General features: G+C 38.1%; 1 protein-coding gene across 3 annotated transcripts in view; it reads right to left on the reverse strand.

The window, feature by feature from the left end:
• MIPEP (mitochondrial intermediate peptidase) overlaps positions 1-27334 on the reverse strand; it is a 199571-nt gene that overhangs the window by 110447 nt on the left and 61790 nt on the right. For all 3 annotated transcript variants that reach the window (XM_074330042.1, XM_074330043.1, XM_074330041.1), the window contains exons 11-14: positions 15769-15922; positions 14048-14125; positions 11781-11985; positions 10473-10582 (exon numbers count right to left, since the gene is read on the reverse strand). In XM_074330042.1, coding sequence (XP_074186143.1) covers positions 10473-10582; positions 11781-11985; positions 14048-14125; positions 15769-15922 — 547 coding nt within the window. The remainder of the gene's footprint in view (positions 1-10472; positions 10583-11780; positions 11986-14047; positions 14126-15768; positions 15923-27334) is intronic.

Below are 27334 nucleotides of genomic sequence, written 5' to 3' on the forward strand. Positions count from 1 at the left end.
TCCCACAGAGAAAATAATAGACCCTGAATGGTTTTATAGATGAATTCTGACATAGTTTCAAGCAACAGATTATTACAATTTTATAAAAAATGCTTGTATGGAACAGAAAAAGGCGCAATGAACAACTCATTTTTTGAAAGGGTATATACTTAACACCAACACCAGCAAAGAACAAGAAGACAAAGAAAAATCACAAGCCAACCTCATAAACACAGATGCAAAATCCTCTACACACAAAATAGTAGCAAACTGAAGCCAGCACTATATTAAAAAATGAGAAGTTAGAACCAAAGTTAATTAATTCTAGAATGCAAAGGTGGCTTACCATTTAACATTAACATTCACTACATTAAGAGATTAAAGGAAAAGAACAACCCAATCACCTGAAAAGATGCAGAAAAAAAATCTGATAAAATGCAATACCCATTGATTAAACAAAAACTTAGCAAAAGAAAAATAGTAAGAAATTTCCTTTTCCTGATATCTCTACCGTAACTACAACAAACATCTTTCTTTATGATAAAACATTAGAAACATTTCCTTTAAAAAACAGGATAAAAACAAATAATGCCCATATTACAGCTCCTATTCAAAAACTATACTGGAGATTTCAGTAGGTCGAGTAGGGCAAGAAAAAGAAATAAAAAGAATATATAAATTGAAAAGGAAAAATGAAACTGTCATTTACAATAAAAATAACTGTCTGGTTATTTATAAATAACTGTCTGGTTATTTAAAAATAACTGTCAAGTTAAAAATTCTATAGCCAAAGTTATTAGAACTAATAAGAACATTTATCAAGGTTGCTGAGAGTAAGATCTATATATGAAGTAGGACAATTAAGTTCGCGAACTCATCCTAGAAAAAGCGCTGCATATTTGATTGCTGAATATCACTATGGTCACCTTCGAAGTACTCCCCTTGGGAAGCTGTGCACTGACACCAGCGCCTAATCCACCCTTCAAAGCAATTTTGGAACTCTTTTTCTGGAATGGACATCAGAGCTGTCATGATATTACCCTTGATGTCCTGAATGTCATCAAAATGTCTTCCTTTCAATATTTCCTTTATCGTCGGGTAAAGAAAGAAGTCACTGGGGGCCAGATCAGGTGAGTAGGGAGGGTGTTCCAATACAGTTATTTGTTTACTGGCTAAAAACTCCCTCACAGACAGTGCCATGTGAGCTGGTGCATTGTCGTGATGCAAGAGCCATGAATTGTTGGTGAAAAGTTCAGGTCGTCTAACTTTTTCAAGCAGCCTTTTCAGCACTTCCAAATAGTAAACTTGGTTAACTGTCCCGTTGGTACAAATTCATAATGAATAATCCCTCTGATATCAAAAAAGGTTAGCAACATCGGTGCAACAAGTTCGTGAACTTAATTGTCAGTCTTCGTACAAAAAAGGATAAATTGCACTTTGAAACATAAGCAACAAATAATTAGAAAATATAATTTTAAAAAATATACTATTTACAATATTATCCAAAAGGTAGGGTATCTAGAGCTAAGTCTAAGAAAAGTTGAGCAAGATCCTTAGGAGGAAAATTTTTAAACTTTATTAAAAGACTTTTTAAAAGACCTTACAAAATGAAGAGATACCGAAAATAAGATTTAGCGGGACAATCAGCTCTAAAGCGTCTTTTGGACCAAAAATTAATACAAGACCCAGTCTTATTTTACTATAATATATTTTACTATAATATAAGGCCATGTCTCATATAATACCATATTATGTTAATTTTTGCTCCAAAAGACGCATGAGAGCTGATGGTCCAGCCAGCTTTTATTTTCGGGGAAACAAGGTATGTTATATTCATGGATTGAAAGAGTCAATATTCAGAGATATTAATTCTCCCCATATTGATCTACAGATTTAATGTAATCCCAACCAAACTCTAATCAGAGCTTTTTAAACAAAACAAAACAAGCAAAAACAACCAGATATGTTGGTTCTAAAATGTATATGGAAGAACACAAAAGCTGAAGAATTGACAGGAAATTTTTGAAGAACAAATAAAGGAAAGCTTGGTAAAGCTACAGTAATAAAGACAGGCGGTATTAGTATAATATCAGGACAGACAACTTAAACAACAGAATAAGAGAAATCTCATATGAACAGATTATTGCATATCATGGGTACTTGGTATAAGACAGATCACTGGAGAAAGAATAAATGGTGCTGGGACAATTGGTTATCCATAGGAAAGAAGGAAACTGGATTTCCACCTTAGACCAAACACAAAGAGAATTTCCAACCAGATTAAAGACCTAAACATAAAGGAAAAACATTAAAACTTTTAGAAGAAAACAAGAATACCTTTATGATATTCCTTATGATATGAATATCATTAGGGAAACAAAAGTAAATAAGATATAAAAAGCATTCACTATAAAGAAAAGACTGTTAAATACAACAAAATGAAAATGAAGGACTTAAATCCATCAACAGAAAAACATAAAGAAAGCAAAAAGACAAGCCATAAACTGAAAGAAGACAGATGCCTAACAAAGGGTTATTATTCCACCATATCAAGAATGCTGAGAAATCAGTAAAAAAAAGATAAACCACCAAATAGGAAAATGAACATAAGACAAACAGGCATTTGACAGAAGAGAAAACAAAAACCAAACAATAAAAACGTAGGATATTCAACTTTAAAAGTAATCAGGGAATGCTGCTGCCAATTAAGGCCACAGTAATGTTCCATGTCATAACCACAAAACTGGCAAAATTAAAACTTCTGACAATATCAAATGCTGATGGGAACCATTTCTGAAAAGAGTGCAAGAAAGTACAAATATTTTGGAAAACAACTTGGTATTTCCTCATAAACTTAGAGACGTGCATACCTTACAAACCCAGCAATTCCAGTCTTGCATATAAATATAAGGTGAAAAGTATAACAATGTTCACAGCAGAATTGTGGGAATTAGCAAAACCCTAAAGCACCCACGTGCCCAGTGACAGGGGAATGAGGACATAAATGATGGACTATTACACTGAACTGAAAGTGAATGTACTGCGGCTACACGCACATCTAGGAATCTTAGGTACAGAATAATTGCAAAAAACAAATCACAGATTACTAACAGTTAATACCATTTTGTAATACTCAAAAACAAAACTAAATACCACTTGGCCTAGGAATAAGTGATTTATGTGATACAAATGATTTTAAAAAATTAATAAGAATTCAGGATTGTCCTTACCTCTGGAAAGAATATGGTAATGTTTTACTTTTTAAGTTGGATGGTGGTTCCACAGCTGTTCATTTACAAATATCATTTTGCAACATTAAATGTTAAATAAAAAGTTTATTACTTTCAGAGACATCTCCTTTCTAATCAGTGATGAGAAGAATCTAGTGAACTGAAATCAGCTTCATTATAATTATAATTCCGCTCCACTGTCCTTAGTAATATTTTTTCTGGAATGACATAGAATACACTTTCTTCCTTTACATGGTATCCTTCAAACATTATACGACAGACTGAAGTTTCTTTTTTCTAGTCTTACACCATTCCTAATATGAAGTGGTTTCCAATATGATACTAATTCAGCAGCCGCTCCTCAAAATGTTTTCTAGTTCAATGTCACTGTAAATGTGGTATCCCTCATTGAACAAAATACTTCCTATACATTGAAAAACACTGGGGTTGTGTTGTTCCATTCCATATGGGTATTGTGGGGAAAGGTGGGGCAATGCAAGGTGTGTGTGGAAGGAGGAAGAAATGGTTGGAAATTATTAGTTGAAAAGGGCTTATACATAGGCTGATACTGCTGAAGAGAAGTAGGATGGTGTAATACTATGGTAGAATAAGAAACACATACTTGGTCTTCACCCCTGGTTCCGAGCTTCTAAACCCTTCGAATTTCCTGAGTGATAGGGATGTCTTTCTAGGAACTTCTTTTGTTCTTCACAGTAAGTCCCTTTCAACTACTGCTGAGTGTACGCTACAGAGGGGGCTCGTGGCAGATGGGGGCTGGATGCCATGTGACTAGGAGGCTGACACTTTCAGCCCGATCCGTGACCTGACCTCCAGGGCGGGAAGAGTTTCTGGAGATCAACTCAGTCATCACTGGACAATGAGTTGGCCAATTGCGCCCAGGTACGTAATGACGCATTCATAAAAACTCTAAACAAGGAGGCAGGGAGAGCCTGTGGGGTGGTGAACACGTGGACGTGCTGCGAGGGTGGCACGTCCGGAGACGGCGCGGAAGCTCTCGCCTCTTCCTGAGTTGTAGCCTTTATAATACACTGGTAATCTAGTAAGTAAACTGTTTTCCTGGGTTCTAAGAGCCATTATTTCAAACTATCAAACCTGAGTTGGAAGTGGTTCACGGGAGCCTTCAATTTATACCGGACGGCTGACAACCTGGACGTGCAACTGGCCTGTGCAGTGGAGGGCGAGGAGGCGGTCTGGTGGGAGCGAGCCCTTAACCTGCGGGGCCTGCGCTGACTCGAGCACTTACTGTCAGAATTAAGACTGTAGGCCGCCTAGGTGGTGTCTGCCGAGAACTGGAGAATTGGTTGGTGTGGGGAAACCCCCCATGTTTGGTGTCAGAAGTGTTGAATGTCGAGGAAACAGCAGTTTTTCTTGTAGGTGGGTAACCAAGCCCCAGGTCTACAGGAGCTTGGCTAGTTCCATTCAGATACATGGAGTGACAGAGTCCTGAGAAAAATTCGGTGTGAAAGAGATGGGACAACTTTAGAAATGGAATGTAGAAGTTATCAGCTGTGCTCACATTTAGAAATCCACCTAAAACTTGTGAATAGATCAAAACTCTCGGGCAGAGACAAAGAGATCCTGCTTCCTCGGGGATCAGTATTTGGGAGCAGGGAGAGAAGGAAGACAGAAACTCTGTGCACTCCACATAATCTGAGTGAGGGAGAGCCTGGCTTCACCGTGGAGCTGTTTAGGGGCGGGGGTCAAGGGTCAGGCATTTAGACTATGGAATGGAAGTACTTGACATTCTCATTTTTGGTGTAGGGGCTAAGACTATCTTATTTCCTTGAATCCAAGAACCCATTTTTCTTTAAATACCTGTGATTTTATAATACATGGGGAGAGGGGCACATTACGCCATTAAATATAAATAGGTATCTAACAAGAATTATCAGTTTCAGAATCAGTGAAATATTTTTTTTAATTTGCATTATCTACTAAAATTAACTCAAAATGAATCAAAGATCTAAACATAAGACTCAAAACTACAATAAAACCTAGAAAAAAACATACAGGAAAAGTTTTGTGACTTTGGCATTGATTTTGACTTTGGATTTGGCATTGATTTCTTGGATATGACAGCAAAAGCACAGGCAACAATAGAAAAAAATAAATAAATTTAACTACATCAAAAGTAAGAACTTCTGTGTATCAAAGGACACCATCAACAGAGTAAAAAGGCAATTCACGGATGGGAGAAAATATTTTTGAATCATGTATCTGATAAGGAATTAATATCAAGAATATATAAAGAACTATAACTGAACAACCAAAAAAGAGACAACTCAATTAAAAACTGGTCAAAGAATTTCAACTGACATATCTCTAAAGAAGATGTATGAATAGTCAATAAGTTATAAAAAGAGGCTCAATATCACTACTCATTAGGCAAATGAAAATCAAAACCACCATAAGGTACCATCTCACACTCATTAGGATGGCTACAATTTAAAAATCAGAAAATAACAAGTGTTGGCGAGGATGGACAGAAATTGGAACCCTGGTGCACAGGTGGGAATATAAAATGATGTAGCCACTGGGGAGAACAGTACGGTGGTTCCTCAAAAACATTAGGAGTAAAAAATTTAAGCATGATCCAGCTATCCTACTTCTGGGTATACGCAAAAGAATTGAAAGCAGGGACTCCATGTTTGTAGCAGCATTATTCACAACAGTCAAAATGTGGAAACAACCCAAGCATCTATCAACGGATAAGGGGAAAAACAAAATGTGGTGTATACATACAATGGAATACTATTCAGCATTAAAAAGGAAATTCTGACACACGTTGTAACATGGATCAAACTTAAAAATCTGATGCTAAGTGAAATGGGCCAGTCACGAGGGCTAACACTGTATGACTGCACTTACACGAGGTACCCAGTACAGTCTAATTCACACAGATGGGAAGCAGAATGGTGATTGCCAGGGGCTGGGGGCAGGGAAGTAGGGGTTAGTGTTTAGTGGGTACATAACTTCAGTTTTGCAAGACGAAGAGTTCTTGGATAAATGGTGGTGATGTCAGCACAGTAAGGGTGTACTTAATACTACTGAATTGAATACTTAATGGTGGTTGAAATGGCAAATTTTATGCCCATATGTATTTTACCACAACTACAAAGAAGTGGCACCATAGAACGTTTAAGGGAGGACAAGGATCATGCTTCCAGAAGTGTGGGGCCGCCTACAGATAACTTTGTGTGGGAAGGGGTGATAACAGGAAAAACTAAAATGGAATAAGCATTGCTACGAGAGTCCCTTAAAATAAAGTCAGGAGGCTGTTAGGGAAGAGGGGCTTCAGCACGTCTTGTGCCTCAGTTCTCAGAGCTGCTATGAAGCTGCTAACCTGCTGCTAACTCAGCTCAAGGCTGAGTCATAAACATCCTGGGACAAACACGGCTGTGTGGACACAAACGGACTTGACCTCCTCCTTGTAGTTTTCCCCTTCCTCATTTGCATATTAGAACTAGCCATTCCCTGTTAACCTAGCAATCTTTCATCTGCACAAAAGAATTACACTTGGTTGTTTTGGCCTTTCTTTGTTCATTCTGGAGCACTTTGGGTTGCTAGCTGAATATGTGTCTCCCAGATTGCAACAGTTTTGCTCAAATAAATGTCTTTTGTTCTTTATTACAGCCCAAACCTCTTCTTTGGTTAACAGGGTTAGGCTGAAGGCCGGAACCAACAGGCACAAAGAGACACAATAACCTTTGGTTTCTTAGACGCCACAGGTCCCCTCGTGCAGCCTAAACCTGGCTGAGATTTGTGGGGAAACTCCATCAGACTGTTGATTCACATCAAGTTTATTATGTCTAAAAACCTGGGAATTTTTTCACATGAACTGCTACCCAGTCTGTACTCCTACACGTGTGGTATTGATTTGAAGATTAATTTATAATAAATTCTGCTTCAGCTTTGATGCTGTAGCTTGTCAAGGCAGTTCTGAATCTCAAATGAGCACCTCTGGTATTTGTTATCTCTGACAGCTGGGTGATGCCTGCAAATCTGATAAGCATACTTCTAATTCCTCTACCACAGGAATTCATTGGCTACGCTATGCTCCAGTTCAGATAAAATACTTGTAGGTGTTAATAAGTCACCAATATATTATCCTTACTCTGAGAGCTCTCTGGAATATACCACACGATGGTTAAAAAAAATAAAAATTGTTTCCTGATATGCAGCAGGATAGGAAATAAAACATAAAAATGCAACCGTTATTCTTCTTACGGACTTTAATGTAATTTATTTACAGACTTGGATTTTAGGGAATTAACTCCCTGTCCTTAAGGCTAGGACTGCCCTTAAAATCAAAACATCAAGCCTTTTGGTATCTTAATTAGTGACAAGAAGGGGCAAGCCCCTTGTGAAACTCAAGGCATTTACACATCTCTTGCCTTCTGGCACTATTTCCATTCTCCAAGGAATCACAAAATTATTTTAAATTCTTTAGAGACTGTGTCTGCGAGTCCCATCAGCCCACTGGATGTGTCTTCTGAGTCTGGGACTTGAATTAATTCAAAGCAGTTTACTGCTTTCTTCCTATCTCACCTGGTTGAAGGATATTTTTGGACTGTTTTCTTGAAACTATCTTGTCCAAAAATGGTTCTTCTTACTGAAAAATTAAGTAATGGTATTAAACAGGCATTGTCCTTTTTTGGACCCCACACCACCCTCCAAGCTCTAGCCCTTCTTTGCTCTTCTGATTGCTCTGTAAATAGATTTCAAAAACTGGCCTTAGTGTTTGTGGTGACTTTCTGCACAAGTGTTAACTTTTTCAGTATTTATTACTCTGAAAGGCTCACGGTTCTCTTCTGCAGTCACCCTCACCTGCCTGTGTCCTCCTCACAGCTTGTTGAGACTGTTTAAAAACCTGAGCTCTCAGACAGCCCCTTTCCTGATGATGCTGGTTTCTTTGGATGCCTCCTGCTTTTCTCTCACGGGCAATTTCTAATCTCCCTATGCTTCAACTGTCATCTCCACACCTGTTACTCCCACACACCTGCAGAGTCCACCTGACTCTGACTTTCACACTACTCACAGCCTCGTGGACAACAGTGATGATCATCCATATATCCAAAGGTAGACCTGTCTCCCTCCCTGCCTCAAAGCGGCCCTCCCAGAATTCTCTGTTCACGAAACCTCCGTCTTGGACTTCCCCCACCTCTGTTGCCCCTGCTATCCTTCCAATTAAGTTCCAACTAGCTCTTGAATTCTGCTTCTTCTAGCCAACACTGCCAGTGCCATAGTTCTGGCCCTCATTACTGCTTGACTACACGCTTGCAGGCCTTCATTTCAACCCCACTGAGGGCTGAGCAAGGCCACGAGTTCGAAGGTAGAATCCATGGAAGCTGTCAGCCAAAGGCTAAAGAGAAAATAGGCTGGGGAAGAGTTGTATGACAGCCAGTGGCCAGAAGGAGTAAATACAACTCCCAAGAGGAAGTGCGACAGCAAAGCCCAGTATAAACAGTGCAGAGAAAAATCACTCCAGTCACAGAAGGTGGTCTAGCAAATGAGCTGCGATTAAAAGGTGTGTGAAGAATGCAGAGACTGGGAGCCAATTCTAGGAACAAGAACATTCCAGTGTCTTTTCTCTGTCTCTCCCTCCCTTGCTCCTTCTACTCTTGCCACACCCAGCATCTCACCAATGCCTCCCTTCTGGCTGGAATTACCTTGTCCTTGGCTCTGCCCTAGTTCCCTGAAGATTTAAGCCCACACTGAGCGCTGGGATGTTGTCTCACTGATTTTTTGTGTTTCTCGGATGCTGAGAACAGTGCCTGGTACATAATAAAAACTAAACAAGTACTTTCTGACTGATGGACCTATATACATGTTTGTCCTTAGTGTTTCCTCAATAAATACTTTTTATGAGATGGATGAGGGCTGCTAAAAGCTGACTGACAAACTGCCCCCTTGACATATTTTTTCAAGCGCTAGTCCCCCAGCACTTCAAGATGAAGCTTCTTCCGATGTCCTCGGCAGTTAGCTGGTCTCTCTCACGGTCCCATGCATTGTGCGTGTGGCTCTGCCCCAACACACCTCATGCTCTGCTCCCCCCGAGGACAGGCAGGGGAGCAATTACAAAAGGAAGAATTTAATTAGGTCTTCCTAATCACCCCTAAATCCCCAAATGTGCAGCCATGGATGGAACATGCTATTATTTCAGAGTTAAATGTTATTGGCTGAGTCGACAAAATTTTCAGAGCAATTCCTTGCAAGTTAACAGACAGGTAGCTAACTGGATCATAAATATTTCAATTTTGTCATCCAATACCTGATGGATGAAGACTGACTCAGATTAATTATCCAGAAACTCATCCATTATTCTACAGTTGACAACAACGGTTAGAAAAAAAACCAATTATGCATCTGGGGACATAATCAGAAGAGTCACAAATAAAGGGGTCGGCCATTCTTTTTCTGATTCCATTCATTCCTTTAATCACGGTAGGCATGATTCTAAAGGCTGAAGATGCAAAGATGAATATAATTTTACACCTGCCCTCAGGAAGGAAGTCTGAGGGGGTAAAAACACTAGCTAATGTAATATTATATAATCCAAGTTCTGAGAGAAGGGAAAGAAGACATTTTCTGAAGTATACATGGACAGTAAATTGTATAATGCTGATAGTTACGCTTAACTTACTATAAGGTATCTCATTTTAATCCAAGTTTACAGAATTTTTAAAAATTTAAAATTACAAGGCACTATTTAAATCTAAGCTTTGATGTTAAGGAATTTTCAGACTTATCATCATATAGACCCTAAGCATATTGAGAAAATACGGCAATGTGGTTCAGTTTTACGAAACACCATAAAAATTCAGACCAAGAGAAAAAATATTCAGAATTATGAAGGAAGAGGAAAGGAATGGCTTTTTTGAAGCAAGACAGCCCTGAAAGCCTCTTCTACTAAAGATCTAGTTTTAATCTCTGGAAAACAGGAATAAAGGGCCTTCCTCAGGGAATGTCCATGAAGGCTAAACAGGATGTTTTTTGGCATATAATTAAGGGCAGTATTTGTCAACACGTGACTATATGCTATGACTATGATTCTGTAGACTAGCCCCCTACTCCCCCACCCCCAAAAAGAGAAGGAATCAGAAAAAAAACCGGTAGGAGGTTTCTGGTACTGAGAGAGGGTGACAGGTCTGAAAAAAGCACCAAGTTCAACATGACCCAGCAGGTCATAAATGCCGACAACCACAACTCAAAGGATTGTATTACAATATTAGTTTTGCCTACCTGCCCCGTTTGATAATGTCTGGCAAACTGGTTAACCACACGATAATCATTCGCAAAGTACTCCATCAGAATAGAAGGAACCTCAGCAAAATCAGTGGGGCACCTGGTCCCTAAAATTGGGAAAAAAGAAAAAAAGTTGGCACAAATCAAAGCAACATATTTATCTTACTTTTTTATGCACTCTTTTAAAATTTTTACTTGTACTTCTGATGAACTATGATAAGCTTTAATTCATTAAATCAGTATTTTATTTCTACAAAATTATTGCACGTATTTGCAGAAAAGTTTATTATAATCCTATATATTTTCCTATATATCAGAAGTAAAACAAAATATTTGCACAGCTGAATAAAACACCTTGTAAAGCAGTGGTTCACACCTTCTACAAACAAGTCTGTCTTTAGTTATGCTGGACTATACATGAAACACAAATTAAAACATTCTGACATTTAATACAGCATTTCTACTTAATTCACTGCACTCCACCACCAAATGCTTTTATCCTTCATTTGTTTTAAAAGTACTTTCTTTTATCCATTGATAGCATCTTATAACAAATTCAGTCCTCAAGTGCAGAAAAGCAATATTTCAAACTCAAAATTACTTAAAGCAACAAATCGTATAAGGAATTTTTACTGACATTTTATGATTCTGTTCAGCCCATCTTTTCAAATATCTTCTCCTCCACCCAAATACTGTATGTATAAAGTTAATTAATAAATACTGAATGCAGACAATTTACCAGGTGGTCTAAAGCTGACCACACCTGATAGTGAGCTTAAGACTTAGACATGAGACAACTAAGAGCAAAGTCTATAGTATCACCAAATATGGCCATAGAACAGAATGAAAACTATAATTTTACATAGAAGAAAGAATGAGAAAAATAAAAGTACCTTATCACATTTTTCCAACATGCTTTAATATGTTTTCTAACTGATTTGGATAGGCAGCATTCACTTACTAACTCTGTGCTAAGTACTAGGGAGATATTCATTCACATGGACATATATCCACACACTTAAATTCCATATAAAACATATAAAATGTAAACTGGTACAAACCCCAAAGACAGACAACTGAGACTTATTCCTCGGTGAGAACTGTTAGCAAGGAAGGAAACAAAATAAGAGGATTGGGCTGCACTACAATTGGGAGGACGAGATGAGGCCATCTGCAATAAATGACTACAGGACACTATCAAATGATCCCAGACTTTCTAAATAAAAAGCTTTTTTCCCAATTTAAAATAAAATACAAGTCTTTAAATAACTGCATTAAAATAAACGTCCCCTGTTCAGGACTCACCAGTGACGTGTTGGTAACGAGTACGTCCCAGCATAGAATGCATTGCATGTCCCATTTCATGGAAAAGATTTTCCATCATTCCAGGAGTTAATAAAGTTGGTAAATTCCTTGAGGAATGGGGAAGATTCAGCATAAGAACTACGACTGGGAGTTGATAGTTTCCATCTTCTTTTAACCTGCCTCCACGGATTGTAAAATGGCAATCCTTTGAGAATCAGAAAACATAATAGAAGAAAGTCTTAGGTAACCAAAAGGGTAAAATAGTCTTGATCAACATAAACTTATACCAAAATGTATGAGTTCAAATTTTAACTTAACTGTATTCTTATTCTATTTATTTTGTTATAGACATAAATTTTTCCCAACTTTTTATTTTGCTAATATTTTACTTTTTAAAAATACCAGTCATCCATTGAGCTTATGTTGATTAATTCATTCATTCACTTCAAAAATACATATCGACCTGATGTGGTAGAAACAGCATCATTACAGAGCTTAGATCCATGTCCTCCTGATGTTCACCAGCAAATGGAAGAGACAGACATAGAGCTGCTAAGGGAAGGGACCCTAATGTTGACTGAACCCCTTCAATGCACTAGAAAACACTTTCCACACCAATTGTCTTTATCACTTGAAAGTGCTGAGATCTAAACTCCCATAAAGCAAGGGATCTGGAGTAACTCTTCTGTACCAGGCTGCGATTCACTTACGTTTTATCACTTATTCTTCACAATAACCCTGTGAGGCAGGAATCTCACCTTTCAGATAAGAACACTGAAACTGTGTCTTGGAAATGTGAAGTCATACACCCAACGACACACAGGTAGGATTGCTGCATCTCGGATCAGAACCCAGGTGGACCCCTAGGAGCCAAAGCGCTGAATCACTGGCCTGGACTCGTCATCAGCCATTGAAGCAAAGAGGAAGAGGAACCCAGGACTCAGTGACCGATGACTAGACTCCGGTCCCACCTTCATCAGCTACCAGCCAGCCCATCTTGGAAACTGGTTCGCCTCTACAAGCTTCCTCTCTATCTTGTCCAATCCCAGAGCAGTTGCCCAGATTTCACAAGCTCATGTCTGTTAAAATGCTTTGAAGTTGTGAATCACTATTCACATATAGGGTACCATTATTTCTGTTATAACTTATAACCTGAGCTCTTCACATTTCCCATCAAATTGCCTGAAACTGTTGAAGATGGTTGACCTGCCAGTACACAGCTAACGTAAAGGAATGAACTTCACATATCTCACAGAAGAAGTGAATTGGTGGTTGAGAAGGTTTCCATGTAGACATATAGTAGTCCCCCCTTATTTCCAGTTTCACTTTCCCTGGTTTCAGTTATCTGTGGTCAACCATGGTCTGAAAATGTTACATGGAAAATTCCAAAAATACACAATTCATAAGTTTTAAACTGCATGCTGTTCTGAGTAACACGATGAAATTGCGCACTGTCCCGCTCTGCCCTCCCAGGACATGAATCATCTCTTTGTTCAACGTCTCCATGCTGAAAATGCCACCTGCCCATTAGTCACTTAGTAGCCACCTCAGTTATCAGATCCGTTATCAGACAGAGAGAGACAGACCACATGCACTTACGTTTTATGACGGTATACTGTTATAATTGTTTCTATTTTTATTAGTTGTTGTTGTTGTTAACCTCTTACAATGAATTCACCTTTATCATAAATATGTATGTATACGACAAAACATAGCATATATAGGGTTTGGTACTATCTCTGGTTTCAGGCATCCACTGGGTTCTTGGAACGTATCCCCTGCAGATAAGGGGGGAACTGCTGTACCTTCTGTAATTTTAAATTAGGTTCATTATCAAGTATGGAAAGTAGTTAAGAGGTGAGGCTCTAGTCAGAATGTCTGGGTTCAAATCCTAGCATTTCTAGCTGTGTGACTTTGGACAAGGAACTTAACCTTTCTGGCCTTAGTAGCCTCATAATGTTGGTGTCTAGCTCAAAGCATTGAGGTGAACATTCAAAGATGTGATGTGACATTGAAGGGATCATAAAATGTCAGCTATCATTTATACCCATGACCCAGATAAAAGTGACATATACAGACTTATGTAATTATTTTCATAACATTTATTATTTTTAAATTCCACCCTAATTTCAAATTTATATATGTATTAACTATCATTAATGCCTTTTAACTATTGGGGAACTACAAACATGAGATATAAAGTTCACACTAATATAAATTAACTAATGATCATTTCTAGAGAGACCAGATTGTAAATAAAGCATCACCTGATACGGTTTGTCTGCTCGCTGAAAAAAGTCACAATAAATGTACCCCAACAATCCTTCGGATTCATGAACCACAGCCTGGAAAAAAAAATTTTTTTTTAAATTTAGTGGTGACTGAGGCCATCAGAAACTCTACAAGTGCAAAAACATCCCTAACACAAGAATCTATATATAAATCATGAACAGCCACCATTATGGACATTGTATTGCTTTCTACATCCCACATTATCTGGAAATACCTTCTACTTCCCCCTCATCTCTCAATGCTTTGATTTGGGAAATCTGTCCAGAGGAAACCCTCTTCATTAGGACCCTCCTCCCCACACCCCTGTTCCCTACAACACCTCTACCAAACACAGCTCTTCAGACTTCACAAACCACCAAAGGAGCTGGGAATAAGTGCTGGCTGGACAACGTAGCAGCAAAATTACTTCTCCTTCAAATCTTAGAACGTAATGATATATGTCCATACAAACTACAACCCTCAAACAGAGAACAAACAAAACGTAGCTTCTGGCTTCTGTGGAAGATCAGTAACATTCTTATTGATGCCCTTCTCCACAACTGGGCCTGTGAGAGGCCTGGCACGGAGGACAGCGCTCGAGCACTCGTCTCCATCTTGCCTTCTTTCTCTTGTCACGACTCGAGGCTTCTGCCAAAGAGAACCTCAATTCTATGCTTTAAAACGTCCGGCAAGCATATATTCATTAATTCAACAAGCATCTATTAAGCACCTAGTTAGTGCCAGGAACTGTTCAAGGCATTTGGGACACAGCAGTGAACCAAACGCTCACGTCCTGCTCTGGGGAAACTTGTCTTCTCTGCACTCTGCCCTTCTGTTCCTGTTACCCATTTTTCTTGTCATTATATCTCTGCACCTTATCAATCTCTATCATTTCTGAAGTACACTATTTACAAAGAGATAGCTATTTAGGTAATTAAGGATGCGATGAAAGGTGCTGCCATTCTATCCTTTCAGTAACACAGCCACGCTGATCCCATGCTCACGAAACAGCCAAGAGACGGAGAGATCGTCTTTGTTTCTTGAAATACAGTGACAAGAGTCCAGTGTGGTAAACATATAAGCAAGATGTGAACACCATAACAACAACCTCTGTGAGAAACACATGGGTCAATAATTGCTTAGTCTTACCAGGAAAAAATAAAAATATTCACACCACAAATAAAGTAGGCCCTAATAGGAGACAGGTGGATTCTAGGCTTGAAATTATTATCAAAGAAATCAAATCAGAACACAGGATATAAATTAAAATCTGATGCAAATATAAGCTTCCACAAGATGGGAAGGGGCTGGAAGGAAAGAAATGGTGATCAATGCAATGGATTCTGGAATTAATGCAAAGGGATACTTAGCACGGCAGGAATATAAAAAGTAATGACAAATGGCCCTTTAACTACAATTTGTCAACATATGAAGATCCAACCTTCTAGCAAGTTCCTAAAAAAATTTTTTTTTCAGAGAACTAACTTAGCTGTTGTACGTTTACATTAATTTCAGGCATAAACTGGCTTTGGAGAACAATGTTCTTTTACACAGTGTCCGAAATCAGAAGTGGTCATTTGGATTTTTCATGAAGAAGGGAATAAGGTGAGACACACTCCAGCAGGGAAAAGCTAAGTTGAAGATGAAACTGCTATTAACGCAATTACAAAACCCAAGAGATAAAGTAGCAAAACTTGACAGGAACTGGGATGCTCACCAGTTTTCGAACATCTTCACACCACACCTCCCCTTTTTCAGGCTGCTCTGCATATAATGAAATCCCGAACAGTTTGTTAAACAAAATATTCAGGCCTTCCATGCATGCTCCAAGGGAGAAAAATGGGCAATATAAACTGGGCTCAATGTTATACCTAAAAGAAAGACAAGAGGTTCAAAAGCATTTTTGTTTAATTCAGTTTCCTAAGGTAAATTCAGGTAGCTTTTCATTTAAAATTTAGGATTGCAGTAACTTAAAAAGGATTGAAACATAAAGGTGTATTTCTATCTTTTAAGGGAATTTCAGACTCAGTTTTCTTCAGAAGAAAAGCAATCTAATTATTACTGGTAGTAAGAGTAATATTGGTAATTAAGGTCAACATACCATTCCCTGATCGTCATTCTTCTCAAATCATTTAGTCTCTCACTAACTCTACTGAGTTAGTTGACATTACACACAATGTTTATTTTAGGCATGCTTATGTACAAAAGCTGACCAGTTTGAGCTATAAGGGTAAAACTCACTTTATGAAATGTGCTATATTCTTTAAAAATTGTGACTTATATCACATACGTATTAAACAAATACAAATCCTGAGGCACACCAAGTGGACTTGACGTTCACATCTGGTAAAATATTTCAAATGGAAAAATCTCTGTAATATAAACAATTATATCTTAATTTATCTGTTTTGTAGTTATATATCTTAAACGAAGGACAGCATACTGGCAAGGTTAATTATTCTTCGTCCAAAAACAACTTTTTTATGTCCTATTCCAACATAAACCAAAGTACATCCAGAAGATGTGATGTAAATGTTCATTTATGAGTCATTAAGTCAGGCCAAACTTTATAACCACAGCCAGAATGAATGACTCTAGAATAATAGTAGGTACTTACTCTATTTCCACTTACTGGGATTAACAAAACACACATATAAAATATATACAAACTTATGCTTATTACTAAATGGGCGCTTGGATTTAGTGTGTGAGCATACACTGCACCACAAGTGAGATTTTGGCTATAGAAATCCACAAACTGACCACTGAGTTTCTGATCAACTTTTCAGAAAAACAGAATCTCTTTTCAGAAAAACAGAGAGAGACGGGAGTGGCCCAGTGCCGTCCCTCACTGATTCATTCGCTCGTGCAGGCCATGGCCATGCCAGCCGGACGCTGCAGGGGAGGAATGGGAAGAGTCTGTCTAACGAGCTCCGTGAAGGAGCAGAGAAGTGAACTGACTACACGTCTCCTGAGCCTACGACAGCGGGCACAGTAGGAGCTCAGCAGACACTGCCGAAGGACCGAGTGAAGGAGCACTGCCCAGCGGGACAGCAAGAGAGCACGACGACTTTACTCGTCAGGGAAGGAACAGGGAGGGGGTCCCAGAAAGACGTTAAAAAGCAGGAGTTTGCTGGGTGGGGTGGGAATGAGGGATGAGTGAAGGGAGAAGGAAGAAGGAAATTCCAGGGAGAAGCAGCAGTGTGATGAGAGTAAGAAGGCATGAAATAGCCTGGTAACTCCTAGTAACCAGGTGGTTAAATAGGAGCTTTCCTGATGCCAGGGATAAATGGGAAAAGGGACGGAGAGAAGCCTGGACACAAGTGGTCAGGTCCAGACAACTGAGGACTTGTGACACCAACCTAAGGAAGTGGGATTTTATATTGCAGACCCATGGTCTCTCAAGTTTGGGACTATGTACCCCTAGCAATAAAATAATTTTTGAGTATTCAACCTTAATATATGTATACATTATATGCATGTGCTCTTGTTCTACATTTCAAAACAAGAAAGAAACATTTTTATGAAGTGAGATCAAGGGAAATAAAGTCTAACCAGAATTTCTAATAGTTTACGTCCACATCCTCAGTGGGTTAGTTACAGATCCGGAGATGTGGGCGGTCACTTCTGTAGTCAAGAGAGAACAATCATGCTTTCCTGGATGCTGCGAGGCTGACAGCGAGGAGCGCGGGATGCGGGAGTGGCAGGATAGCGTGGTAAACTAAGCGTCTGAACAAGGGCAACAGCAGTGGGGTCAAGGATGAGGAGGCAGATTTGAATTTTTCTTTTAGATGAAAACGTTGCAGGACTGTGTTAAGTGATTGGATTTGGATGGTGAGTGAGAAAGAACGGTCTAGAAGCAGGTTTCTGGCATGAGCAAATGGGTAGACAGAAACGCAGTCATTTCAGCAAAGCAGTGAACACAAAAAAAGGGAAGACAGGAGGAAGGGTGTGTTTGTGGGAGAAGAAAGAAGGGTGTGGTGCAATTACGGGATAAAGATGGAGGGCTCACAAAAAATAAATTCAGCCTGGAGACACTGATTTTGAGGTGCCCACAGGATGTCAGGCACTGAGGACATTGAGTCTGAAGAGACTGTCGTTCACGTGTGAACTAAAGCTGTGGAAGGAGATGGTCCTCAGGGAAGGGTGACGTGGGGTGAGAGGAGGATCCTCGAACTCCCAAGACGAAGGGTGGAAAGGAAGACAGAAGAAAGGTTAGAGCTGTTAGAGAATCAAAAGAAAGGGATATCATGGAAACAAGGGAGAAAATACGGTGTAAAAAAGGAAATACTCAACGTCTCTGGTTTCTGGTTTGGCGTGGAAGGAGCCTGTGAGGCATTACTCCATCCTAAGAAGTGAAAAGCGGGACAAACTGAAAATCAGTGACTCTTTGTGTATCCCCCAGAGAATGGAGGTCACAGAACAAATCACTGTCTCTGAAACTAGAAAGGCAGGCAGGCGGATACAGATAATCACAACACACACGATTCTCCCGGGTGGACAGTCTGAGAGTTAAAAACTCCAGGAGACCCAGTTTAAGGGGGGAGCCCCACACCTTTATGAGTTTTACCTCAAGGAGCCATACCAGGTTCTCACAGGTAAGATCAAGAAAAATTCCTGCCCCATTTCCAGCAGGGGGAAGAAAAAAGCGGCCATTATGAAATACAACAGAACCTCCTGTCATTCCTTTTTATTTTTATTATTAAATTTATTGAGGTGACAATGGTTAGTAAAATTACATAGGTTTCAAGTGTACAATTCTATAACACATCATCTATATATCGCATTGTGTATCCACCACCCAGAGTCAGTTCTCCTTCCATCACCATATATTTGACCTCCTTTACCCTCTTTTACCACCCCCTCTCCCCTTACCGTCTTAGGCCTCTCCCCTAACCATTAGGCCTGCTCTCAAAAGAGACTATCTCAGCAGAGCCTAACCTACCTGGGGGAAGGAAAATATCTAAATGGAGACCCCTTTAGCCTTCCTGTCTCATCAAAGCAGGGGAGGGGAACTGAAAAGCACTTGTGAGTCACAGCCAAGGGCACAGACTCACTAACAGACTGAGAACTAATGACAGGACTTTAGAATGCATCCCTTCCCCACATGTCACCACCACATCAATACGGCTCCTGCAAAATAACAGGGGGATACAACTGAAAGAACTGCTCAGCTCAGACCATATTTAAGTCTCCAGAGAAACCCAAAGACAACAGAGAACAGGAAAGTTTGGCTTCCAATAACACAGCTACTGCAAAAAGTAAATAGAGCCTAACCCCCAGCCAGATAAACACAGAACCTCACACTAAAGCCCTATTTATTTATCTCAGTTCCCTTTACCTAGTACATCATGTCCAACTTTCAACAAGGAATTTCAAGTCATGCTAAAAGACAAAAACACAGTTTAAAAAGACAGAACAAACATCAAACCGGATTTGGATATGTCACAGATACTAGAATTAGCAGATTGAGAATTTAAAACAACTATGATTAATATGCCACAGTCTCAAAAGGAATAATAGAAAATACACAAGAATACATGGTAATGTAAGCAAAGAGATGGAAACTGTAAAAAAAGAATCAAAAGGAAATGCTAGAAATCAAAAAAACATTGTAACAGAAAAAGAGTGCCTTTGATGGGCCCATCAACAGACTAGATACAACCAAGGAAACCATCAGTGAGCTTGAAGAATGCCAACAGAAAACTTCCAAAATTGAAATGCAAAGAGAAAACAGAATTAAAAACAGTGAAGAAAACACCCAAAGAATTGTGGGACAATTACAAATGGTATAATGTACACATAATGGGAATACCAGAAGGAGAAGAAACAGAGAAAGAAACAGAAAAAATATTTTAAGTAATAGTGGCTGAAAGCTTTCCAAATTAAAGACAAACACCAAACCACAGATCCAGGAAGGTCAAAGAACACCAAGCAGGAAAACTCTCTCTCTCTCTCTCTCTCTCTCTCTCTCTCTCTCTCAGTCATATCATATTTAAGCTGCAGAAATAAAAAACAAAGAAAAAGAAATCTTCAAAGAAGCCAGAGGGAAAAATATCACCTTACCTATAGAGGAGAAAGGATAAGAATTACATCAGACTTTTCTTCAGAAACCATGGAAGCAAGAAGAGTGTGAAGTGAAATACTTAAAGTGTTGAAATTAAAAACCACAAACCTAGAATTCTGTATCCAACAAATTATCCTTTAAAAGTGGAGAAATGCTTTCTCAGACCAAAAAAAAAACTGAGGAAATTTTTCACTAGTAGACCTGACTTGCAAGGAATATTAAAAGAAGTTCTTCAGGAGGAAGGAAAATGATTTAAGTCAGAAACCTGGATCTACATAAAGAAAGGAAGAGTGTTAAAGAAGGAATAAATGAAGATATAAATTTTTTTCCTTATTTTAAAATAATTAACAGATAATAGCTTGTTCAAAATAATAACAATGTATTAGGTGATTATATCTTATAGATGAATGAAACACATAATAAAATGTTATGAGACTGAAAAGAAGAACTGCGTAATTGTACTAACCACGAAGCGGTATACGACAGTAAACTTACATGAAAGTAAACTTAGATTATTTCTAAGTATATATTGCAAATTTTAGGGCAACTACTTTAAAAAGTTAAAAAAAAAAAGAGAAAAAACTGGAATTCTATACAATAGTCAATTAAAATCACAAAAAGCAGAAAAAGAGTAGGAGACAAAAAAAAGAAAACAAAGAATAAGAACAATGAATAGAAAACAGTAACAAATATGGTAGATATTATCCAATTATATCACTAATCACTTTAAACATTAATAGTCTAAATATAACAATTAAAATACAGAGAACGTCAGAGTAGATTAAGAAAACAAGACTCAACAATATGCTGTCTTCAAGAAACTCATTTTAAATATAAACATATAGATTAAAAGTAAAGGGATGAAGAAGGATATACCATGCTGACACTAATCAAAAGAAACTTGGAGTAGCTTCATTAATTTCAGTCAAAGCAGACTTCAGAGCAAGGAAGGTACCAAGGAAAGGGGTGAAGAGGGGCATCACATAATGATAAAGCGGTCAATTCTCCAAGACCAACAATCTTTAATGTTCATGCACCTAACAGCAGAGTGTCAAAATACATGAGGCAAAAATTGATGGAACTGCAAGGAGAAATACAGAGGGTGCCAAAAAACGTATACATACTTTAAGAAAAGAAAAAACTATTAAAATTGTAATACTCAATATATACTGATAACAAAAGATGAATACAAGTCACATTTGACTTCTGCAATTACAAGAGGTGCTCAAAGTGGTTATCATCAGCATCCAGACACTTTTGATTACAGCAAACTACTGCTTGAGCATAGATAACATCTCTTAAAATGTGTATCCATCTTTTTGGCACCCTCAGTAGATGAATCCACTATTATAGTTGGAGGCTTCGACATCTACCTATCAGAAATGGACACATCCAGCAAGTAGAAAATGAGTGAGGACCCCGTTGAACTCCACAGCACCACCAATCAACTGGCTTTAATGGACATGCAAAGACTGCTTCATCCAACAACACTGGCGTCCACCTTCTCATATCACACGGAATATTCACTAAGACAGGCCACACTCTAGAAAATAAAACACACCTTAACAAATGTCAAGGAATGGAGAACATACAATGTATGCTCTCTGACCAAAATGGGATTAATCTACATATCAATTACAGAAAGATAGCTGGAAAATCCCACCATATTTAGTTAGTAAGCAACACATTCTGAAATAACACATGGGTAAAAAGTCTCAAAGGAAATTTTAAGGTATTTTGAACAAAATAAAAATATAATTTATCCAAATTGTGGGATGCAGGGTAAGCAGTGTTTAGAGAGACATTTATAATAATTAATTCAATATATTAGAAAAGAAGAAAGATCTAAAGTCAATAAGCTTCTAGCTTAGAAAGCTAGAAAAAGAACAAATTAAATCCAAAGTAATGAGAGTAAAAACAATTTTTTATAGAGCGGTAGTCAATAAAACTGAACACAGGAAATTAATAAAGAAAATCAATGAAGCCAAAAGCTGGTTCTTTGAAAATGTCAAGAAAATTTATAAACCTCTAGCCAAGTTAACAAAAAAAGAAAGAGCTAGAAGACAAATTACTAATATCAGAAATGAAACAGGGTTATCACTACTGATCCTATGGACATTAAAAGAAAAATAAAAGAATATTATGACAACTCTACTCATATGCTCACAGATTTAATAACCTAGATGAAATGTATCAATTCCTACAAAGACACACTCCACCATCTCACACAGGAACAAAAGGATAATCTGAATAGACCTATATCAATTAAAGAAGTTGAACCAATAATTAATAACCTTCCAAAACAGAAAGCACCAGGCTCAGACAGTTCCTATTATTCAAAGCTTGGTCAGAAGTCTCTTTGTGTGACTTTTAGGACAGTTGATATTCAAAAGTGAACAAGACACATTTTCTTGGGGGTGAGAAAAGGGACGTAATCAAGAACGCCCAGGCTACGATGCCTGTGCAGTGCAGTCACCCAGAGCAATCCCGGGCAATATCGTGGGCTTCAGAATGTGGAACCAAGATCATCTAAGGAAAAGAAGTAACCACAGGAGTCCAGAGGAACGGGTTGGGTCCAGAGAGCCAGATAGACTGGAGGAGCCGAGTTCCAGAAAGAGCTTCTGAGCAGCAGAGGCAAACCAGAAGAACTTAGAAGCAAAGGGCTGTGGGCAGCAGCATCACCATAATCTGCAGAAGCAGCTTCTCGCTCTGCCCAGCGCACCTGAGGGCTCTTTCTGGACATGACTTTGGGTAGGATGAAAGTGCCTTTTTCTAGGATGTGGGATAGCTTTACTATGGTGGTGATGTGTATTCTTGAAGTGATAGAATGGGGAAAAGAATTTCTATACCTAGAAAGATGAAAGAGTCCTAATGACGAGCACCAGGTTGAAACGGGAAGGCTCAAGTCTGAAACATGACTCTACCACTTACTGCATGATCCTGAGCAAATTATTCCCTTCACTATGCTTCAGTGTGGTCACCTAAGAACATAGGGATATTGTTGCAAGGTTCAATTAGGTAATAAAGTTCTTAGAAGAGAGCAAATAGTGACTACTCAATATGTATTAGTGATGCTGATGGAGGAGGGACGAGAGGTAGAGAAGGAGGAGGAGGTCAGTGGCACCATCTGCACATTGTCCATTGATTACAGAACCCCATCTTCCTCACGGGAAACCCTTTCTAGGTGGTTTGTACAGCACTGACCACTTATATAACCCCCACATGGATGCAACCTTAGCCTGGCCAATCTGAGGAGTCCGATACCCCTGACAGCAAATGTTTCTAAGCTCTACCCCTAGATATCTCAGTTATGTGAGTCAATCAATGGTCTCTTCTGCTTAAGTTAGCTTGAATGATAACTAAAATGGCCTAATATATTAGCCACCATTTTAAATTAATGGCTTTAAAAATGACTCAGTTTTTAGGCTATATAGCCCAGATTTTTCACATTAGAATGAGTGTCCTAAGGACAGTGGATAATTAGAAAGTAACTTTTGTGGGGTTGGCAACCTTGTCTCACCAGCACTCAAAGCATACTTGTTTGGGTAAATAAAATAATATTAAAACAGAACCCAGTTTTGTGAAAAATAAATAGTTCACTTATCTGTTACGATATTGAATCAGGCCAAACTGACCTTAAAATAAAATCTAAAGGTTAAGTTCAAATCAGACAGAACATGAATAAATAAAAATAACAACTACACAGCACTCTAGCTAGACAATTCAATTTAAAAAGACAATTCACTTTTTTACTGACAGACAATAGAAACCAATACAAAAATAAAAGAATAGAGGATTCTGGGGAAGATAGTAGAGCAGGAAGCATCAGGAATCTGTCTTTCCACCTAGACAACAATTACACTGGTAGAATATGCCTTATGTAACTACTTTGGAATTCTGGGTTGAAGGCAACTTCCAGGGGAAGGCTTGGAGGGTGGGTCAATTGTGGTCAATTTCAGCTCTTAGCACAGTAGCAGCTACCCACTCCCACACTCAGTCACAAAGCAGGCAGATGTGTACATGTTCCTGGAGCAGCTTACACACAGCTTGTGGAACTACAGTGGGCAAAAAGGACTCTGTTCCCCAACTATTGGGGATCTGTGCTCTGACTGCTGATTGCTGCTTCTCATCTCAGAGGTGCAGACAAAGAAGCAAGCCACCATTGCTGTTGCATCTCCCTGCACTACTTCAAGCTCCTCCCACCTCTGGCTCAAGTAAGTTCCAGGAAATTTATAGGATCGGCACCCTTTTTTACCTCCTTCATTTTTCATTTTTCCCCTTTCAGGAGCCAGACATTAAAAGACTAGGACATTCAAAACTAACTGTATATATGAGGTAAAGCAGAAAGTGACCATGCATGCCCAAGGAAGGAAAGGCTCAGAAAAGATACAAAAAGACATTAAGTTTACACCTCAGGTTGATCCTTAGCATAAAGACAGCCTACACCAATCAAAAACAATAAACCAAAATAATAACAATTTCTAAAAAAGCAAACCCTGGGGAGAATCTCATTTCCATAGTTACCACATAATTAGATTCAAATGTCCAGTGTTCAACAAATAAATCACAAAGATATACAAAGAAATAGGAAAGTATGGCCCTTTCAAAAGGAGAAAACTAATTTAACAGAATCTGACCCTAAAATAGATTTAATGGCACATATATTACACAAAGACTTTAAAACAACAGTTTAAAAGTGCTCAAAGAACTAAAGATGAAGAGAAAGTTAAAAAAAAAAAAAAAAGACGTGTAAACAAAATGGAAACATCACTAAAGAGATAGAAAACCTAAAAAGAAACAAACAAACAAAAAAATTTTGGAGCTGAAAAGTATAATAACTAAAATAAAAAATTCACTAGAGGGATTCAAAGGAAGACAAAAGAATCCATGAACTTGAAGATAAGAAAATAGAAATTATAGAAACTAAGGAACAGGCAGGGGGTCGGGGAAGACAGAACAATGTGAACAGAGCCTAGATACCTATCAGACACCACTAAAAGGACCAACATACGTATCATGGGAGTCCCAGAAGGAGAAGAAACAGAGAAAGTTTCAGAGAGAATATTTGAAGAAATAATGGCTGAAAACTTCCCAAATTTTAGAAAAGACATAAATTTAAACATCCAAGAAGCTCAACAAACTCCAAGAACAATGAATCAAAGAGATCCACAACAAAGACACATTCTAATCAAACGTTCAGAAGCCAAAGACTAAGGGCAAATCTTGAAAGCAGCAGGAGAGAAGTGAGTCATCACATACAAGGGATCCTCAATAAGATTTTCTGTACATTTTTCATCAGAAATTGTAAAGGCCAGAAACAGGGGGCCTATGTAATCAAACTGCTAGAAGAAAAAAAACAACAAAAAAACTATCAATGAAGAATCCTACATCTGACAAAAGTGCCCTTTAAAAATGAGGGAGAAATCAAGATATTGTCAAATAAACAAAAGCTGAGGGAGCTTAGACCCGCCCTGCAAGAAATGCCCAAGGGAGTCCTGCAAGGTGAACTGAAAAAACACTAAACTGGCACTCAAAACTGTATGTAGAAATAAAGATTCAACAAAGGTAAAAACACAGGCAATTACTAAAGCTTGTATTATTGTAACAATGGTTTGTAACTATGCTTTTCATTTTCTACATGATTGAAGAGATTAACACATTTAAAGAAAAAAAACAATTATTAATGAAAAACCTCATATTACTGTAACTTTGGTATGTAAGCCCAAATCTTGTTTTCTAGATAATTTAGGAAACTAATGCAGTTGTAAGAATTAGTAGCTTGTTTTGAGGTACACAATGTACAAAGATGTAATTTTGTGACATCGACAACTAAAAGGAGTGGGGATAGAGCTGCATAGGAGCAGAGTGCTTGTATATTATTGAACTTAAGCTGCTATGAATTAAAATTAGAATGTTATAATTTTAGGATGGTAAATGTAATCCCTGTGGCAACCACAAAGAAAATAGCTACAGAACATACACAGAAGGAATTTAAACATTTCACTACAAAAAAATTAAACACAAAGAAAACAGGGATGCAGGAAATGAGGAAATAAAAAGCTATAAGCCATAGAGAAAAAAATAGCAGTGACAGAAGTTCCTCCTTATCAATAATCACATTAAATGTAAATGGATTAAACTCACCATTCAAAAGACAGAGATTGGCAGAAGAATAAAAACACATGATCCAACTATACACTGTCTACAAAAGACTCACCTGAGATCCAAAGACACAAGCAGGTTGAAAATGAAAGGGTGGAAAATATATTCTATGCAAATAGCAACCAAAAGAAAGCAGGAGTAGCTATCCTAATATATGACAAAATAGACTTTAAATCAAGAGACAAAGAAGAATATATGTTAATAAAAGGTTTAATACAGCAAACAGATATAATAAGAACATTTACGCAATGACAGGCTATCAAAATATATGAAGTAGACAGATATGAAGGGGTAAATAAAGAGTTCTACAATAATAGTTGGAGCTTCAATACCCCACTGACAGTCATGGATAAAACAACCACACAGAAGATAAATAAGGAAATAGAGGACATAAACAGCATAATAAACCAATTAGATCTAATAACAACATTCCACCCAGCAATAGCATACACACTCTTCTCAAATGCACATGGGACATTTTTCAGCATAGATCATATGTTAGGGCACAAATTAAGTCTCAATAAATTTAAAAACATAGATATCATATAATGTTATCTTCTCAAAGTGTAACAGGATGATGTTAGAAATCAATAACATGAAAAAAACTGGAAAATCACAATACTGTATAAATTATACAACACACTTGTAAACAAACAATGGATCAAAGAAGAAATCACAAGGGAAATTAGAAAATACTTAGAAATGAATGAAAATGAAAATAAAATATACCAAAACTTATGGGATGTAGTGCAAGTTGCTAAGGAAGAATTTTATAGCTATAAATGCTTACATTAAAAACAAAATAGATAGGGATGGTGGGTTTGCTCAGTTGGTTAGAGCACGGTGCTCTTAACAACAAGGTTGCCAGTTCTATCCCCACATGGGCCACTGTGAGCTGCACCCTCCATAACTGAATTGAAATAACTACTTGACTTGGAGCTGATGGGTCCTGGAAAACCACACTTAAAATAAATGAAAGTTGAAAAAAAAAAAAAGGTCTCAAGTCAACAACCAAACTTTACAACTTAAGGAACAAGGGAAAAAAATTAAACCC

The sequence above is a fragment of the Rhinolophus sinicus genome, linkage group LG04, assembly GCF_036562045.2.
Source record: "Rhinolophus sinicus isolate RSC01 linkage group LG04, ASM3656204v1, whole genome shotgun sequence".
In the NCBI taxonomy this organism is placed as follows: domain Eukaryota; kingdom Metazoa; phylum Chordata; class Mammalia; order Chiroptera; family Rhinolophidae; genus Rhinolophus; species Rhinolophus sinicus.